A 20,647-nucleotide genomic window follows, 5' to 3' on the forward strand; every position below is an offset into this window, starting at 1 on the left:
GGAATTCCCTCCCCCAACTGATCCGCAATTCTGTGTCCCTCACCATCTTCCAGTCCCGCCTCAAGACCCATCTCTTCACCTCTGCCTATCCTTAGCCCCACGTCCCCCTCCCTTTTCATCTGTGCATTAATTGCCTTATATTGTGTTTTGAATTGAATTCTCTCTTTACTTTGTGTACTAGTCATGTCTCTACTATTTATTTCATTCCCCTTACATGTTTTTCCTCTACCTGCTAAATTTTTGTAAGGTGTCCTTGAGACTCTTGAAAGGTGCCCATAAATAAAATGTATTATTATTATTATTATTATTATTATTATTAACACTTTGTTAATAATGTTAATAATGATTGATTAACATCATAGATAAAAGAGCTAAAGATGGTAGAGCCTGGTAGAGGGCATATGGTCAGCTTGCTTTTTTGTTTGGGGCATTGAGTATAAGAGTCAGAGGTCATGATGTGCAGCTTTATAAGACTTTGGTTAGGCTGCATTTGGAGTACAGCATGCAGTTCTAGTCGCTGGAAGGATAAGGAAGCTTTGGAAAGGGTGCACAAGAGGTTTACCAGAAGGCATCTTGGATTAGGGGGTATTAGCTAAAGGGAGAGGTTGGACAGACTCGGATTGTTTTCTCCAACATGCTGCAGGTTGCAGTTAGACCTGATGGAAGTGCATAAAATGATGAGAGGCATAGATAGGATAGACAGTCAGAACTTTTTTCCCAGGATGAACAATCAAATACTACAGCACATAGCTTAGTGAGAGGGGCAAAGTTTAAAGGAGATGTGCTGGGCAAGTTTTTACGAAGAGGGTGGTGAGTGCTTGAAATGCACTGCGGAGGAAGTTGGTTGAGGCAGATACAATAATGGCGTTTCAGAGACTTTTGGATAGGGTCAATTTCGGCATATTGATATGCAGGAATGGAGGAATATGGGTTATATGCAGGCAGATAAGAACTGGTCTTGGCATCATGTACAGCAAGAGGTCAAGAGAGAGGTCAAGAGAGTTTATAGTCACGTGTCCCTGATAGGACAATGAAATTCTTCCTTTGCTTCTGCACAACAGAACATAGTAGGCATTGACTGCTATGCACTGACGTTGTGGAGTGAAGGGCCTGTTCTGGTGCTGTACAGTCCTATGTTCTGTTGCCTGAGCAACCACTGCATTGATGTCTTAAGTCTGGGGTGACTGCACAGCATGAAATATTGATAAAAACAGATTTATTAATGGTTTTGAAAATACATTTGTATATCATGTTGAAAATAAAAGTACATGGATATGAAAAAATAGAGTGTGGAGTGAAATTGATTTAATAGACATTCAAAAAGCAACCATTTCCACAAAGGACCAACAACCTCCTGAGTAGATACAACCTCTCTAACAACGCTACAATTGACAAGACAAGAATACATTGTAAATGGAAATACGGTCATTTATTTTGCTCGCATTGTTTACGTTTGTACATTCCGAGCCAAACCAACCGACCAAAATAGTCTTGGTCCACCGCCGCACCACAACTCACTCCTCATAATATAACACATATAAACTAATTAGTTCGTTGAATACAACGTATAAAAATGTCTTGTTCGGCATAATCCATGTTTGCCCTACGCTACGGGTACGAAAGCTCTATGGTTAAAATAATGCAGTAGGTATTTTTCGTATTGGAAAGCTGTTGTATTAATACAGAACATCTGAAGGCTACTCAGTCTGTAAAGCGGGAGGGTTTTACTTCTCGATGTCTTCTTCAGGTTCTGGAGGGCGTTCTAGTGCCGGGCAATCGTCAACATAGAACACAAGATCCTATAAAAACAAAACTAATTAATGACAATGAGGTATATGCGGTGCTTTTGACGAATTGAATGATACACCGTGGAAAGGGACCCTTCAGCCCACCGTGTCCAAGCAGATCATCAATCACCGGTTCGCACTAGTTCTCTGGAGACAGAAGGAACTGCAGATGCGGGTTTATATTAAAAAAAAAAACCCACAAAGTACTGGAGTAACTCAGCGGGCCAGACAGCAACTGTAAAGGATCCCGACCCGAAAACTCGCTTATCCATGTCCTACACAGATGCTGACTGTCCCGCTGAGTTACTCCAGCTCTTGTATTTCGCACTGGTGCTGTGCTCTCCCACTTTCGCATCCACTGCCTGCACACTGGCGGCAATTTGCGGAGGGCCAAAATACCCAACCCACACGAATTTGGGATGTAGGAGGAAACCGGAGCACTCCAAGTAAACCCATGCAGTTCCAGGGAGAACGGTAAACTTCATTAGTTTAGTTTCGCGATACAGCGCGGAAACAGGCCCCTTGGCCAACCGGGTCCGCGCCGACCAGCGATCCCTGCACATTAACACCATCCTACACCCACAAGGGACATTTATTTTTAAACATTTACCAAACCAATTAACCTACAAACCTCTTTGGAGGGTGGGAGAAAACCGAAGATCTCGGAGAAAACCCACGCAGGTCACGGGGAGAATGTACAAACTCCGTACAAACTCGAACCCGGTTCTCCGGCGCTGCAATCGCTCCACCGCTGCGCCACCGTGATCAGCAATGATTGAATGACGGAGTAAACTTGATGGGTCGAATGACCTAATTCTGCTCCTATCATTTATGAATTTATGGACGTACAAGCTCCACACAGACAGCACTTGAGGTCAGGATCGAACCGCGTCGCTGGCACTGTGAAGCATCGGCATTGGTAGGTCTAACATTATCTAACTAGAAACTAGCGGAAAATCATGATAAGCATTTAAATGGTGGACTCTGGAGAATTGAGATTATCATGACCACCTATTGTGGTCAAAAGCCGCGAATTATTTAGGAAAGACACAACTTGCTGGAGTAGTTCAGCAGGTCAGGCAACATCCCTACAGAAATGTGGGAAGGAATGCAGATGCTGGTTTACATCGAAGATAGACACAAAAATGCTGGAGTAACTCAGCGGGACAGGCAGCATCTCTAGAGGAGACCCTTTTTCAATATTACGCGATGGAATGACATGATTGTTTAAAACACGTTGGCTTGAACGTTATGTGATTATATACTTTACATGCTTTATGATTAAAGTATTTTTGAAATAAACAAAAAATCCCTTCCATGGGAGGTGGAATTCCAACAAAGATATATACGTTACCCGACGGCAGAGTCGGGAGATCATATTATGCAGGCGCTCAATTCGAAACTTCAGGAAAGAAATCCGTTTTAATTTCCTGCATTCGGGAATGATGAGATTTTCCAAAGCATAGATGTGATCGCGAAGCTTGATCACCACACAAGCGTTCTGGAAGGCGAATATATTTCATCAATATAGTCATCAAGGCTCGGCTTCAACAGAACATTGAAATAACAACGCACCCCTGAAGTCAAAAGTACTTACGTGCACATTAATGTAGAGCTTGGGTAAATGGGCAAGACACTGTCTCTGTGGAAGAAACGTATGCACATTACGATTCCACAAATACAACCGAACACAGAACAGAGGACACGAGAACCTGCAGATGCTGGAATCTTGAGCAAAACACAAAGTGCTGGAGGAACTCAGCGGGCCAGGCAGCATCTGTGGAGGGTATGAATAGGCGACCGTTCGGGTCGGGACCCTTCTTCAGACACCGAGGACCACAGATGCTGCCTGACCCGTTAAATTCCTCCAGCACTCTATGTTTTAACCAAATCAACAGATTGCCGCTTCAATTTACCGTAACGGAAAATTTCTCTAATCTTTCCATCGACACCATAATTCCTTTGCTTAATTTCAAAACCGCCGAATAGCAAGTCGGCGGGGCCGAATTTGCAATTATGATAAGCGTGGACAGGAGAATAATTTTTCTTAGCAGATCCATAACTCGTCACAATGTGCAGGCTACTGTAAATCCGAAAGCGAAGTTCCCCTCTTGGTGCCTCCCTTTCTTTTCTTGTGAAAAGTGTGCCTATGGTGAAATATGTTCCAATTTATGAATCTTGCGCATGACCTGGATTCGACAAGACTCTTGCTGGCGTCAATCTGGACGTTTTCCAACATAAATATCCCAAATGTGAACCAGACACAATTTAACTAACTTTAGGAACATGGTTCTGGCGTTCCCTTTTAAAACCACAACACATAACCGCTTGTTGACTGACTTTAGACCAGTCTATACTGAACAGAAGCGTTCCTGTTCATAAGGGGTGCGATTTGATATTTCAGGTTTGCCTTATTAATGGCCATTGCTATTCGTTCTTTTTAATGGTAATTCCTTACAATATTTCATATACATCGTGCACAGTGTGAGCTGGAGCCTTAAGCACTGTGGTCCACACTGTGTGAACAGGGTACTGTCATCTCATGCTAGTCGATCTCACCACTCATAATATACATGGACTCCATAATACAAGAGAATCATAATCATAATCATAGTTTATCACTTTATTGTTTTGCAACATACGAGGAATTTGTTTTGCATTACAGTAATTTTAATAAAAAGCAACAGAACACTAACAATACATTTTAACATAAACTTCCACCACAGTGACACCTCCTCATTCCTCACTGTGATGGAAGGCAAACAAATGTTCAATCTCTTCCCTTCTTTGTTCTCCCGTGGTCGGGGGCCTTGAACCTTCCGTTGATAGGACGATCTTGACTCCCGTAGCTGGCGGCGGGCCTCCACCTTGGGGTGATCAAGTTCTTGCATCGGGGGTATGTCAGCTCCCCGCGATGAGTGCTCGGACGCCGGGTCAGGGCTTGGCGTACCTTCTGTGACGTTGGAGCTCCCCACTTGGCCTCTCCCAAGACGGCAAGCCCTTGATGTTAAATGAGGCATTCTGTGGATTTTTGTTCAGTTTCATAACATGGACATTAACTTAGTCTGGGCCAGAGAACCAGAGAATAGTGTAGCATAAGGAACCTATTATCACACACAATTAAATCTGCACGGGCTCTTTACAGGAGCTATCCACTTCCCATTGCCAATATTTTTCTTTCTGCATAATTTCCAATGTTCTTTTAATGGCTACCAGTGAATTCATATCCATTAAATTCCCAGCCATTACATTTAAGATTCTAACCACTCATAAGTGATAGGGGCAGAATTAGGCCATTTGGCCCATCAAGTCTACTCCGCCATTTAATCATGGCTGATCTATCATTCCCTCTTAACCCCATTCTCCTGCCTTCTTCCCGTAACCTCTGACATCCGTACTAATAAAGAATCTATCTATCTCTGCCTTAAAAATATCCATTGATTGCCCTCCACAGCCTTCTGTGGTAATGAATTCCACAGATTCACCACCCTCAGACAAAAGACATTCCTCATCTCCTTCCTAAAGGAATGTCTTTTAATTCTGAGGCTATGACCTCCTTCCTGGATTGTGGAGCCAATGGTCTAACTGTGAAATCTTTTTCTTCTTTTTTTTTCTTTTTTCTTTGTTTTGTTTATTTTATTAGAAGTTAATACAGTACAAAACAATACAGTGGAACCTAATTTTAGGTGCCAACTATGTCATACCGTAATCCATTCTATGTACAACCTCTAGTTTTATCTTTTGAAAAGGAAGTAAACAAGACAAGAAAAATAAAACAATGGAAAGGGGAAAAAGAGGAAAATAGATGGTAGAGAATAGAAAAACGTGAAGTGTGTATATATAAAAAAAGAAAAAGTGGAAAGTAGAAATAGGAGAGAAGGCCCCTTAAAAGAGACATTTTCAAATCTTTATTCGGAGATGTAGATCTATCCACGGCATGATGTCACAGTCTGCCCTCTCCTCATTCTCATCCACTTCACCTCCCAGTACTTTTCCACCGGTCCCTCCTTCTCCTCACCTTGCCTGCCACTCCCCTCTCATCAGTCCAACTCTCCTCACCTGTTGCACTCAGTTGCCTCTGATCACCTATTAACCCGGTATATAGACTCTCCTCACTGTTCACACAGTGCCAGATTGTTCTCAGCATTCATGCAAGACTCTCCAGCGATTTCCCGACTGCCTACACAGATTCGAACCTGCCTGCCCCTGACCATTCCGTCCCGTCGTCTTCCCAGATATCACATCAGCCTACTGTCCCGACCACGGCCTTCGTCCCGTACCTCCTGGTTTCTGTCTGCCTCTCTCCTGGGCTGTTTGGTGTATCCCTGCAACGGCTCCTCGACTTCCTGCCTGGCTTCGACTCTCCTTTCGTCTGTCCCTCGCTGGTTTGTTTGCATCGTGTGTTGGATCTCCTGGTTACCGGACCTTCCGCTACCCTGACTACGTCTCCTGCCTGCCCCTCTTCGGAACCCTCGCTCAATCCTGAGCCTCTGTGTGAGTACGGTGTACCCATTCCTGTGTTACTACTCTGTGTTACAGTATCGTAATAAAGTTCATTACCAACTATACCTGCCTGATTCTGTGCTGCTATTGGGTCCAAGCTATACCCGTTACACATGAACTGAAATCAGCAATCTTTACGGTACCGCCGCATCACATGATTCTAAAAAGTCGATGAAACGAGACCAACTCCTTAAGAATTGGTCATATTTATCTATTAATCGGAGTCTCATTTCTTCAAGGCGTGCTATGTCCATCATATTCCTAATCCACATTTTAACAAGAAATCTTTTTCTTCTTATCGAGTCCACACGCAAGATTAGAAGTTGGTCAGCCAGAGCTGAACACACTTCTCGGCATCTGCGTACAATGGTGTCTGTCTTGTCGTTTCTTGTGCTTCTTGTGCGTGGTGGTGGAAAGATTGGTGGGAACAGGGCCGCAACGTGAACGCTCTTTCCTTGACCCCAACTGTGAAATTAAAAAAAGCAGGAAGTGCCGGAAATAATCGGTATGTTAGGGAACATCTGTGGCGAGATAACAAGGAATTTATGTTTTAAGGCTGACCTACTGAATAGTCTTTCTGCTTGAATTTGGATTTACAGTGACTGTAGTTTTTTTTTTATGAGTAGCTTCATCTGAGCTCAATAAAAGACCAGCATAACCTCCCCGCTACTGCACTCAACATCTCTATTGAAGATGTCACCAATCCTTGTTAACTACTATTTCAGGATGCCCTCCTTTCTTCAAAGATATGGGCACATGAAACATTGGTTATCCTTGTTCCTCTATATTCTCCTTGAAACTCCTCTAACACGGCAGCTGTGTAGGTTACAACAAATGAAAAAGCAAACATTAGTTTGAACTGATATATCATCCAAGGAACACTATTTTCAACATGTTTTAAAATTTCTGCCTAATTTCTAGACATTTGTTGTAGTGGTGGGGGTGGGGGGAGGGGAGGGACAGTGGTGTGTATCCTGAGTATCGTGAGAGTTGCATTTAACAACAGCACTCAACGATAAATAAAACATTTTTATAAATATAGAAAGAAACATAGAAAAATAGGTGCAGGAGTAGGCCATCCAGCCCTTCAAGCCAGCACCACCATTCAATATGATCATGGCTGATCATCTAAAATCAATACCCCGTTCCTGCTTTTTACCCATATCCCTTGATCCCTTTAGTCCTAAGAGCTAAATCTAACTCTCTCTTGAAAGCATCCAATGAATTGGCCTCCACTGCCTTCAGTGGCAGAGAATTCCACAGATTCACAACTTTCTGGGTGAAAATGTTTTTCCTCATCTCTGTCCTAAATGCCCTACGCATTATTCTTAAACTATGACCCCTGGTTCTGGACTCCCCCAGCATAGGGAACATTTTTCCTGCATCTGTCCAATCCTTTAAGAATTTTATATGTTTCTATAAGATCCCCTCTCACCCTCTGAATTCCAGGGAATACAATCCCAATCGACCTATTCTTTCATCATATGTCAGTCCTGCCATCCCGGGAATTAACCTGGTGAACCTACGCTGCACTCCCTCAAAAGCAATAATGTCCCTCCTCAAATCAGGAGACCAAAATTACACACCATACTCCAAGTGCGGCCTCACCTGGGTCCTGTACAACTGCAGTAGGACCTCCTTGCACCTAAACTCATATCCTCTCGCAATGAAGGCCAACATGCCATTAGCTTTCTTCACTACCTGCTGTACCTGCATGCTTACTTTCAGTGATTGATGTACAAGCACATCCAGGTCTCGTTGCACCTCTCCTTTTACTTCCTGAACATTGTCACACTGGCCATTCCATCTTTTCTTCCATCAGGGAGTAGACAGAGGAGCACTTGAAAACTTGGATGACAATACTTAACACCAGCTTCCTCCTCAGTGCTATCTGATCCCTGAATCAATCACCTCGTTTCCACATACTCTTATTCTTCCATTGGTTGGTTATTCCATTGCTATACTTCAATATATTACTTTTAATTACTGTATGTATTCTGTTTATTCCACGAGATTCATGTAAAAAAAATAATTGCAGACTAATTAAGCAATCTATAGAAAGGTCCCAACCCGAAACATCACCCACCCTTTTTTTCTCCAGAGAAGGACTGCCTGACCCACTGAGTTACTCCAGCACTTTGTGTTTACTTTTGATATAAACCGATTATCTGCAGTTCCTTGATTCTGCCATTAATCTAAGCTAATCTAATTGTGTACTGCAAAACAACATTTGTTTAAATAGGCTACTCCAGGGAACACTAAAGACACTTTAAAGTGCTGACTATAAATGGTTATCTGGTTAAATAACAATAGCAATGAATCTCTGAGAAAAGAAATGGAAAGCATATTGGAGTCCCACAACCCCTGCAACCCAGGTTCAATTCTAACTTCCAGTTCAGTCCATATAGAGTTTACCTGTTCTCCCTGTGATTAGTATATTTCATCAGGACCTCCAGTTTCCCTCATCATCCAAAATATGTACTGGTTGTTAAATGAACTGGCCCCTTTAATGTGGAGATGAATGGCAGAATCTTGGGGAAGCCTTTGCAAATGTTAGGAGAAGAATAAATGGGACTAATGCAGGATTAGTGTAATGGTCATGAGGATTTAATGGGCCAAGGTCTGTTTCCAAGCTATATGACCCTCTGACCTAGGTTAATTTAACAAATCAGTGAAGAAAAATTACTTCACTGCTGTACCTCATCCCATAACTTGTACTTTATCAGAGGCTTTGTGGTCTATATCTATGGAGACTCTAGTAACCATGTGCAGCATAATTTCAGGAGTGTGAAGGGAGAACAATAACAGGAACCCGAGGGAAACGGGGAGGAGATTGGACAAAGAGATAATTTGAGAATTCAGAAAGGGAAGCTTGGAGAAACAGAGGCAGAAGATGAGAGGAGAGATGGTCAGAATGTTGAATGGGATCAAGGTTGACATAAGCAGAAGGTAAGGAGATCAAGGGATTAGAAGATTGAAAATTAGATTTGGTAGAGGGACGATGATCAAAGGACAATGTAAGGAAATTTGCGATGTCGGTGAAGGTTAGAACATTTTAGCTGCTGGGCGTTGCTTACATTTAATTCGATGCAAATTTGTTAATTATCTATGCTGTGACAATTCTCAATGGTAGATTAGATTTACCTTGTGAAGAGAATATCAGGAGACTCGAAGCCCCCCCCCCCCTTCTAGTCTCCTGATATTCTCTTCACAAGGTGAAGAGGGGTACAACAGGGAAAGAAGGGAAGGGCACCAGAGTAAGGGAGGGCAGAACCTTGATTTGGTCAGGCATGCAGAAGGTGGATAAAGAGGCATGTTTATGTTATAATTCATTGTTTCATGATTCATCCGTGCATTTATTCCAAAATATATAGAGTTTGCCTGTTAGCTGTGGTTTTACTGTCAGCCCAGCAGCAGTCCTTTTATCTCCCAGGACACAGCATGCCTGAAATATTCTGGTTTATTTATTTGGGGAAATAATAATCTTAGCGAGGCTCCAGAATGTCTATGGTTGTTTTGGTCTTGTCGAAATATGTTTCAAATTTGGAGATAAAGTACAAACTATTTTATGTTATTGCAAAGTTTCCCCGAGGGACCACATTTTATTAATACACAGCTTGAATATTTTATTACAATAACAAGAGAGGTGGATAAGCATCACAAACATTTATTTTGTAAGTTTATTAGTCAACAAGAATCGTCCATAGAGAAATTAATATTTATTTATTAATACAAATTAATAGAATATACTGATTCAAAAAGTATATTTTGTCAGATTGTGTACTAAAGGTCACTGTATTTTGAGTAGCAATGTCTAGAAATTTAAGCAGATTATTTGATAGTTATAAAACTTCTATGAGAATTATTATCTACTCGCTTTTCATTTCTTTGCTTAATGTAACTCAAATAAGTTGCATCAGTATTGTCCACGGCACAGGCTAACTTTGGAGAAGTAGCAACAGTGGTAATAGACCAATGCACAAACATGTAATTTGTCTTGGATAACCATATTCAGAGATCGAATTAAACCAGATAAACCGTGACTATATCTAGAAGTATAGAATAATAGAAAGTATACTGTCGGGTTGCATCACAACTTGGTTTGGGAACAAATCTGCCCAAGACCGCAAGAAATTGTAAAGGTAGCCCAATCCATCACCACAGACCCAACTCCCCACAATTGACGTAATCTGCATTTCACGCTGCCTTGGGAAAGCAGGTAACATTATCAAAGACCTTTCCCACCCAGCTTCTCCCTGCTCCCATCGGTCAGGCGGTACAGAAACTTGAAAGCATGCACCATTACACTCAGGGGCAGTTTATAAGTTCAAAAGTTCATGTCATAGGAGCAGAATTAGGCCATATGGCCCATCCAGTCTATGCCATTCAATCATGGCTGATCCCACATTCATTTGTAGGATGTACAAAGTTGAATAAATTTTGGAGCGATATATTTGATATATTTACAAAGTTTTTCAAGTCAAGAATAGAACCTAAAACGGAATGGATTATATTTGGAATAATAGTAGAAGATATCAATTTAAATAAAGACCAAAACTTTTTTTCAATTATGGGTTAATAATTGGAAAGAAATTGATATTTAAATTTTGGAAAAATACAACCATACCAACTGTTAAAATGTGGATAAAATATGATGGACATAGCACGCCTTGAAGAAATGAGATTACAATTAATAGATAAATATGACCAATTCTTAAGGACTTGGTCTCCTTTCATCGACTTTTTGGAATCATGTGATGCAGCGGTACCGTAAAAATTGCTGATTTCAGTTCATGCCGTGGATAGATCTATATCTCCGAATAAATATTTGAAAATTTCTCTTTTAAGGGGCCTTATTTCCTATTTCTACATTCCACTTTTCTTTTTTTTATATACACACTTCACTTTGTTCTATTCTCTACCATCTATTTTTCCTCTTTTTACCCTTTCTATTGTTTTCTTTTTCTTGTCTTGCTTGCTTCCTTCTCAAAACATAAAACTAGAGGTTGTACATAGAATGGATTACGGTATGACATATGACGGTATGACAACTAAAATTAGGTTTCACTGTACTGTTTTGTACTGTATTAACTTCTAATAAAATAAACAAAAACAAAAAACAAAAAAAAAATCATGGCTGATCTATCATTCACTCTCAACCCCATTCTCATGCCTTCTCCCCATATCCCCTGACACCCATACTAATCAAGAATATGTCAATCACCACCTTAAAAATATCCATTGACGGCCTCAACAGCCGTCTGTGACAATTAATTCTAAAGATTCACCACCTAACTAAAGAAATTCCTCCATACCTCCATTCTAAAGATACGTCTTTTATTCTGAGGCTATGACCTCTGGTCCTGGACTCTCCCCCTAGTGGAAACATCCTCTCCACATTCACTCTATACAGGCCTTTCACTCTTTGGGAAGTTTCAATGAGGTCTCCCCCTCATCCTTCTAAACTTCAGCAAGTACAGGCCCAGTGACTTCTATCACTCATCACCCAATCATTCCTGGGATCATTCTCGTAAACCACCTCTGGACTCTCTCCAGAGCTAGCACATCCTCCCTCAGATGTGAAAACTGAACCAAAAATCATACTCAATTCATTGGCCATTTCATTATTCCCTATTATCAAGCATCATTTTCCAGGTATCCAATGTCCCTTCTTGCCTCTTTCTGACTCTTTATATATCTGAATAAACATTTGCAATCTCTTTTATATTATTGGCAAGATTACTTTAGTATTTCATCTTTTCTCCCCGTATTGCCATTTTAGTTATCTCCTGGTGTTTTTTTAAAACCTTCCCAATCCTTCAGCTTCTCACTAATCTTTGCAATGTTATATGCCTCCTCTAAACGGTGGTGAGGGGTGGCGGCACAATTTTTTTATTACTCTAGGGGGAAAAAAGGGGGGTTCGCACCCTCCGCACCCCCCCTTCGGTCGGCCATGTTCCTGCTACTGTTTGGAGGCCGGTAAATAACTCCCATCAGGGTCCTTTTACCCTTGAAGTTTCTCAGCTCTACCCACAAGAATTCTACATCTTCTGCTCCTATGTCACCACTTGATAAAGACTAAATTTCATTCCTTAGCAGAAGAGCTACCCACCCCCTCTGCCCACCTGTCTGTCTTTTCAATAGAATGTGTAAGATATTCACAATTCGCACCTCCTCCTTATCACCATTACTTCTCTAGCAGTTGTTCAACCGTCTGCTTATCACCCCCGCCCCCCACCTCACCAAACCTGTATCTGGTGTGAATTGTGAAGCCATAGAAAGGAATATCACTGTCTCCACCATTTTTCATTCAACCCTAAGTTCACGTGACAATAATAATGCTAAACCTACACCAAATGGACCCTTGATTAAAACTTGGAACAGAATATCCTAGAAACTAATAAGGTGGCCATGAGGTACAGATTTCAGTGAAAGCCAGGCAATTTTATTGCTGAGTCTCTTCTACAATTGATTGGCAAGTAAATGTCACGTTCTTCCAGGACATCGGAAATGAACCGAGGTACAGAGAAAAGCTTTTTTGTTGTGTGCTATCCAGTCTGTGGAAAGACTATGCATGATTACAATCAAGCCATCCACAATGTACAGATCCAGGATAATGGGAATAAGATTTAGTACAAGATAAAGTTCAACAAAGTCTGATTAAAGATAGCCCCTGGCTCTCCAATGAGGTACATGGAGACCTATCTCAGGACCTATCTCTAGTTGGTTCAGTTGCCTGATAACAGCTGGAAAGAAACTGTCCTGAAATTGGAGGTATGTGTTTTCACACACCTGTACCTCTGGCCTGATGGGAGAGGGGAGAAGATGGAGTGTCCGGGGTGAGACTCGTCCTTGATTATGTCAGTGGCCTTGCCAGGTAGCGTGAGGTGTAGATGGAGTCAATGGAAGGGAGGTTGGTTTGTGTGATGGTCTGGGCTGTGTCCACAATTCTCTGCAATTTCTTGCAGTCCTGGATGGTTCCATTCACAAACCACGCTGTGATGCCTCCTAATGCCCCTGTCCCACTTAGGAAACCTGAACGGAAACCTCTGGAGACTTTGCGTCCCACCCAAGGTTTCCGTGCGGATCCCAGAGGTTGCAGGTGGTTGCTGGAGGTTGCAGGTAGTGGAAGCAGGTAGGGACGCAGACAAAAACCTCCGGAAACCTCCGGGAACCACAGAGGTTTCCGTTCAGGTGTCCTAAGTGGGACAGGGGCATTACAAAATGCTCTCTACGGCACATCTGTAGAAGCTGGTGAGAGTTGTCACGGACATGCCGAACTTCCTATGGTAAATGTCATCAGACATTAATAATAGAGAGTCTAATCGCTGAATTAATTATATCTTATTAATGAACAGTTCAGTGAACAGTTGGGCCAACCTAAAATTATTGATATGAGCAGTGCTGTTGTCAATGACAAGCCTCGGCATTCATTGTCTGATATACTAGTCACTCTAAATGTATTTTGCTGGTGAATATTTCAGATAAATGCATCATATTTTTGAAGATTCCTGAACATGTTAGTCACTTCTTTCCTTCCCTGCGACCACAACATTATTGACATTAGCTAACCAAAATTCCTCTGCTATTTGGTCTCGTAAGCTCTAATAACTTGATCTTGCAAGAGTTGAAACCTACCTTAAATCTTGGCTGTGGTATACAGTAAATCTTGACTGTGTTATACCTTATACAGTATATATTAAATCTTGTCTGTGTTATACCTCATACAGTATATATTTCTAACAACGTTGCAGGCTCATTCAAATATTTCTAACAGGACTATTCCTTCTTAAAAATTATCTTCTGTACATTTTTAACTTGGAGAATAGACGCCTTGCAGTACTGTATTATTATTGCAGAAAGAAAAATATTTAGCTGACAACATTCCAACCATTCATTCTTCTTAAAAATGCCACAGTCTGGCATTTAAAACATTTTTTAAAGTAATTGAAGAAGAAGATCCATAAAGAAACTAAAGTGGCCTTCCTGCGTTATTATACTGCCAATTTTTATGTTAAAACTGCTTAGAAAGTTTCAAATAAAGATTTCTTTTAGGGCATGACTAATTTTCCTTTAGAAACATAGAAACATAGAAATTAGGTTCAAAGGCCATTCGGCCCTTCGAGCCTGCACCGCCATTCAATGATCATTCATCCAACTCAGTATCCCGTACCTGCCTTCTCTCCATTCCCCCTGATCCCCTTAGCCACAAGGGCCACATCTAACTCCCTCTTAAATATAGCCAATGAACTGGCCTCTACCCTCTGTGCAACTACCCTCTGTGGCAGAGAGTTCAAAATATTCAAACTCTCTGTGTGAAAAAAGTTCTTCTCATCTCGGTTTTGAATTATCCTTAAGCTGTGCCCCTTGTCCTGGACTTCCCTAACATCGGGAACAATCTTCCTGCATCTAGCCTTAAGAATTTTGTAAGTTTCTATAAGATCCCCTCTCAATCTCCTAAATTCTAGAGAGTATAAACCAAGTCTATCCAGTCTTTCTTCATAAGACAGTCCTGACATTCCAGGAATCAGTCTGGTGAACCGTCTCTGCACTCCCTTTCCTTTAAATTGTGTCTTTTACTACCAAAGTAATTCAAACCAATTAAATACTTTCGGTATTGTAGGATCACTAGATTACACATACTCAACAAATGTAGGAATTCTTGAACCAAAAGGTCTATTGGGCTTGCCTTTGACTAGTAAATCGACTGGCTCGCAGGTCCAGGGACCGGAGTTATGTCCTGACCTCTGGTGCGTCTGCATGAGATTTTCAGGTTCTCCCTGTGACCACGTGAGTTTTCTCCTGGTGCCCCAGTTTCCCCCCACAATAGTGTGGCTCGGTTGGCTAATTAGCCACTGCAAATTGCCCTTGGTATTTTAGTGAGTGGTAGAATCTGTCTGGAGTTGATGGATATATGGGGAGATGGGTGCATGAATTAGAATTGAATTGAATTGAATTGAATACATTTTATTAGCCAAGTATGTATACATACAAGAAATTTGCCTTGGTGCGTTGCTCATAAGTAACAACATGATATACAGGTAGACAATTAAAAATAAAACAAATTATAATTTAAACATGTGAAGAAAGAAAGAAAATACCATAGCAAAAGGAGGCTACAGACTTTTGGCTGTTGAGTCGGGCTACTACCCTTGAAAAAAATGCTGTTTTTTGTCCAGCTGTATCGGCTTTGACTGTCCGGGGTCGCCTTCCAGAGGGAAGTGATTCAAAGAGTTTGTGGCCAGGGTGAGAGGGGTCAGAGATGATCTTACCCGCTCGCTTCCTGGCCCGTGCAGTGTACAGTTCGTCAATGGGGGGAACGTTGCAGCCAACAACCTTCTCGGCTGATTGAACAATGTGCTGCAGCCTCCGGATGTCGTGCTTGGTCGCTGATCCAAACCAGACCACGATGGAGAAGGTGAGGACAGATTCTATGATGGCAGTATAAAACTGGACCATCATTGCCTGCGGCAGATTGAGTTGTCTCAGCTGCTGCAGGGAGTACATCCTCTTTTGGGCCTTTTTGACTGTGGAGTCGATGGTGGCCTCCTGTTTAAGGTCCCTGGAGATGATGGTTCCAATGACTCCACAGGTGTGACTGGTGTTGTTGATGGGGAGTGGGAGGAGGGGAGGGGGAGTTCTCCTAAAGTCTACAATCAATTCCACTGTCTTAAGAGCATTGAGCTCCAGGTTGTTGCGATGGCACCAGGATGCCAACTTTGTCACTTCCTGTCTGTAGGCAGATGCCTCCCCATCCTGGATCAGCCCAATCAGGGTTGTGTCATTTGCAAACTTGAGAAGCTTGACAGAGGAGTCTGTGGAGGTGCAGTCGTTGGTGTAAAGAGAGTGAAGGAGAGGGGAGAGTCTAAATGGGTGTTTGTGGGCAGAATAGATGCACAGATATGGTTTGGAATGAAAAATTGAACTTGATCTTCCCTGTTGTGACTTTGAATGAGCTACATAGAGAATATAGACTAAAGATGTGATAGGTCCGTATTCAACACAAACATTCAGGAGAAGACCTGGTGGACGACTTTCTCCTGCGAAAATCTTCAGTAGAATCTCTCTGATCTGAAAACACAATTTTTTTTTTTATCCCCTAAAGAACAAAGATAACAGTAGATGATTGAATACAATTTCAATAGTTGCAATTGCATGGTTTTCTTCAGTATGGTTGAGAGCAGGCAAATGCTCCGATGAATTATTTATGCTCAATGGGAGCACAGCTTAACTGACAAAACACCTCTGAACACTCAAAGTTAGAGATGTGAGGTCTGTCTCTATGAGTACACAAGTACACCAATTATTGATTGAATGAACAAATGTGTCTATGATCATACACTAAGTCACTAAGTCTAGAACCTTCCTTGATTTCTGTCACAATTATGCAAAATAGCTTAATAGCTGAGGATATCTGTCACCTAGTTTGATGTAGGCTAATGAATGTAGTTCCAATGTCTTATGGAGCCACAAGGAATTGCAGTCTGAAGAAGGGTTTTGGTCCGAAACGTTGCCTATTTCCTTCGCTCCGTAGATGCTGCTGTACCCGCTGAGTTTCTCCAGCTTTTTTGTGTACCTTCGATTTTCCAGCATCTGCAGTTCCTTCTTGAACAAGGAATTGCAGATGTTGGTTTACCCAAATAAACACAAAGTGCTGGAGTACTGTAAAATTATTATTTTTAAATACATTAATTGTCACATGTGCCAGATGGCACAGTGAAATGAAATTCCCATACAGCCATACAAAAAAATAAATAAAGAACACACACTATAGAATTTGACATAAAACATCCCACACAGCAGAATCAAAGTTTCCCACTGTGTGGGAAGGCACCAAAGTCAGTGGGTCAGACAGCATCTCTGAAGGACATGGATAAGCAATGTTTGACATCAAGACCCTTCATCAGTCTAATGTTTGTCTTATGTTTGTCCATTGCATATGAGAATGTCTCATGATCTGTAAATTCACAAACCATATCTCTGAAGCAGCCTCCTGCCATGTGGCAGTAGCCAATGTTTACTTGTGCAGTTGTTTTAATTTCAAACAGATTACTTCTTGTCCAGCCTACATTTTGGAATAATTCTGGAAGAATGGTTTTCATTTGTATTAACAGCTACTATATCTTAAACATACACATTGGCCACGACAGCTTCTCCCTTTTGGCCCACTAGACATAAATCTTTCCCATGGAAGTGCAACTCTAGAGGGTTCTGGTTCATAGGGCTCCAATGGTCCTTAGTAGAACTCTTCCCCAAATCCACAGGCTACTATAAAAAAAATGCCTACACTACACTACACTACATCTACACTATAATCCCTAACTAGCTACTGTATAAGAATGTGGGAAATAATTCAAAGCTAACATTGAAAGTGAAAATGTATTAATGATGTTATGTTGGAGTTTGACCACTTTGTCATCAGAGATCTTCCTGGATACATTTCGTGTCATTTATTAAACCTAGACTGCACCTCCCCCCCTGGAGTATTGTGTGCAGTTTTGGTCCCCTAATTTGAGGAAGGATATTCTTGCTATTGAGGGAGTGCAGCGTAGGTTTACAAGGTTAATTCCCGGGATGGCGGGATTGTCGTATGCTGAGAGAATGGAGCAGCTGGGCTTGTACACTCTGGAGTTTAGAAGGATGAGAGGGTATCTCATTGAAATATATAAGATTGTTAAGGGCTTGGACACACTAGAGGCAGGAAACATGTTCCCGATGTTGGGGGAGTCCAGAACCAGGGGCCACAGGTTAAGAATAAGGAGTAAGCCATTTAGAACGGAGACGAGGAAACACTTTTTCTCACAGAGAGTGATGAATCTGTGGAATTCTCTGCCTCAGAGGGCGGTGGAGGCAGTTTCTCTGGATGATTTTTAAGAGATAGCGAGATAGGGCTCTTAAAAATAGCGGAGTCAGGGGATATGGGGAGAAGGCAGGAACTGGGATGATCAGCCATGATCACATTGAATGGCGGTGCTGGCTCGAAGTGCTGAATGGCCTACTCCTGCACCTATTGTCTATTGTCTATCTCACACATCACCCCACTTCCAAGCGGTTTTCACCTGAAAGAAGAGAGTTTAGTCCAGCACATCTCTCTTCGTCATAGCTGCCAACTGGAATCATCCCACCACCACTCACATCTTTTCCCTGCATCCTTTTCTACTTTCTGGGGACCACTCTCTCTATGACTTCCTGGTTCACTTATCCCACCCCACCCATCACTTCCCCTCTCTAAGCATTTTCCTCTGAAACCATAGGTAGAGTAACATCTATCCATGCACCACCTTCATCCATGGGTCCCAGAGGTGAGACAGAGATTAGTTTGGACCTCATTTAAACTTGTCTATTGCATTTAGTGCTCTCCATACGACTTCCTCTATATTGCGGAACCAAACACAGACCAAGTGATTGCTTTGTTGAGCCCCTGTGCTCTGTCTGCCATGGCCATCTGGATTGCCCAATTGTTGGACATTTTAATTCCCTTTGCCATTCCCACACAACCTGTCTATCCTCAGCATCCTCCATTGCCAGAGTGAGGCCAAGCACAAACCAGAGGAATAGGACCTCATTTCCTGCCAAGTCAGTTTACAACCCAACTGCATGCACATTGAATTCTCCAATTTCAAGTAACCTGCTCCCCCTCACCCCCACCCATGTCCTCTTTCCTCCTACCTACTCCGGTTCTCTCAAATCATCTACCTTAAATTCTTTACACAGAATATCCCTTCAGTCTCATCTCTTATCATCCCTTTTCTTTTCCTTCCCCAATTACCCATCACCCATACACACTCCTCCCACTCGCTCCCTAACATACCCTACCCCCCCCCCCCCCCCCCCCCCCCCCCCCCCCCCCCGGCCAATGATCGGATCTTTGCTTCCGCCTCCGCTCTGGAATCTAAAGAATCTTCGCTTTGTCCATGGCGGCATCCACATCTACTAGTCCTACTGTAAGTTGCTCCAATCGGCAATGTAGGCAACCCAACTTGTCTTTCTCCAGGTTCCCTGTTAAGGAGGAAAGGTAAGAAAACATTTATTACTTCTGTGGCATATTGAAATTTTTATTTAGCCTGTTCAATCTCTCACTGTAGTTAGATCATAGAGCTCAGATAGTCGAGTCCTCATGGCAACATCCTTGTAAAAATCTTCTCCTCAAGAGCATTTTCTTTCTACCTCCGTGTTATTTAATGCAGAATATGAACATATTGACTCTGTTTTGTACTGAGAATTGTATAAAGTCTGCCCGAACTTGCACTATAGTTCAGATCTTAGAGCTGGGTGCCCCCCTTTGTCTCAGAAACAGTCGAGGCCTCATGGCAACATCCTTGTACTGACTGACTGAGAATTGTATTAAGTCTGCCCGAACTCTCACTATAGTTCAGATCTTAGAGCTGAGTGCTCCCCTTTGTCTCAGGTACAGTCGAGGCCTCAATAGACAATAGGTACAGGAGTAGGCCATTCGGCCCTTCGAGCCAGCACCGTGGTCATGGCTAATCGTCCACAATCAGTACCCCGTTCCTGCCTTCTCCCCATATCCCCTGACTCTGCTATTTTTAAGAGCCCTATCTAGCTCTCTCTTGATAGCATCCAGAGAACTTGCCTCCACTGCCCTTTGAGGCAGAGAATTCCACACTCATCACTCTCTGTGAGAAAAAGTGTTTCCTCATCTCCATTCTAAATGGCTTACTCCTTATTCTTAAACTGTGCCCCCTGGTTCTGGACTCCCCCAACATCAGGAACATGTTTCCTGCCTCTAGCATGTCCAAGCCCTTAACAATCTTATATGTTTCATCATGTGCAAAACAATGCAAATGGCGATTTATTTATTATTGTATCTACGTTGGACGTTTTCTCTCTGGTGTAAGCAGCGGTGGGGCTATCATTGTGTTACATACATTGAATTGTACATCACTTTCACTAGTTACCTGATATGCTGATCACTGCAAACTCGCAAACTCGCGCACAGAATAATGTGAATTATGTAAATCTTACTATGCATTTCAGAAATAAAGTGTTAACCATGTTAATGGATTTCTATTATGAATTATTTCAAATTGAGTGGGTTGGCGCAATATTGGTGCCATATCCTGCTAATGTGTCGTTATCAGATATTCAGCGTTAAAAAGAGAAATAAATCACAATAAAAGCAAAAAGATGTTCCTTCCACAGTGTGCGGGGAGTCTAGCCTGGATCAGCACGGCCAAGGCACCAAAGTGAAGTTGCGGGGAGGTTTACAATGTTTTTTATATAATTTTGTCCCTTGTCTAGTCTGAAATAAAGTTCATAATTGGATATAAAAATCGGAAGAAATGTAAACGTGCGTGTTATATTATTATATACATCTATATCACATTCATGTATGT

The 20,647-nt window shown here is 42.0% G+C and overlaps 1 protein-coding gene across 1 annotated transcript; it reads right to left on the reverse strand.

The window, feature by feature from the left end:
- Nucleotides 1–1,283: 1,283 nt before the first annotated feature.
- On the reverse strand, nt 1,284–4,163 carry LOC129701578 (cytokine-like protein 1). The gene is made up of 4 exons (XM_055642847.1): nt 3,704–4,163; nt 3,385–3,429; nt 3,142–3,288; nt 1,284–1,799 (listed from the first exon to the last, which is right to left on the reverse strand). The coding sequence occupies exons 1-4, from the start codon at nt 3,845–3,847 to the stop codon at nt 1,725–1,727; spliced, it is 411 nt and encodes a 136-aa protein (XP_055498822.1). The 5' UTR covers nt 3,848–4,163; the 3' UTR covers nt 1,284–1,724.
- Nucleotides 4,164–20,647: the final 16,484 nt, after the last annotated feature.

Source organism: Leucoraja erinacea, chromosome 1, assembly GCF_028641065.1.
Source record: "Leucoraja erinacea ecotype New England chromosome 1, Leri_hhj_1, whole genome shotgun sequence".
In the NCBI taxonomy this organism is placed as follows: domain Eukaryota; kingdom Metazoa; phylum Chordata; class Chondrichthyes; order Rajiformes; family Rajidae; genus Leucoraja; species Leucoraja erinaceus.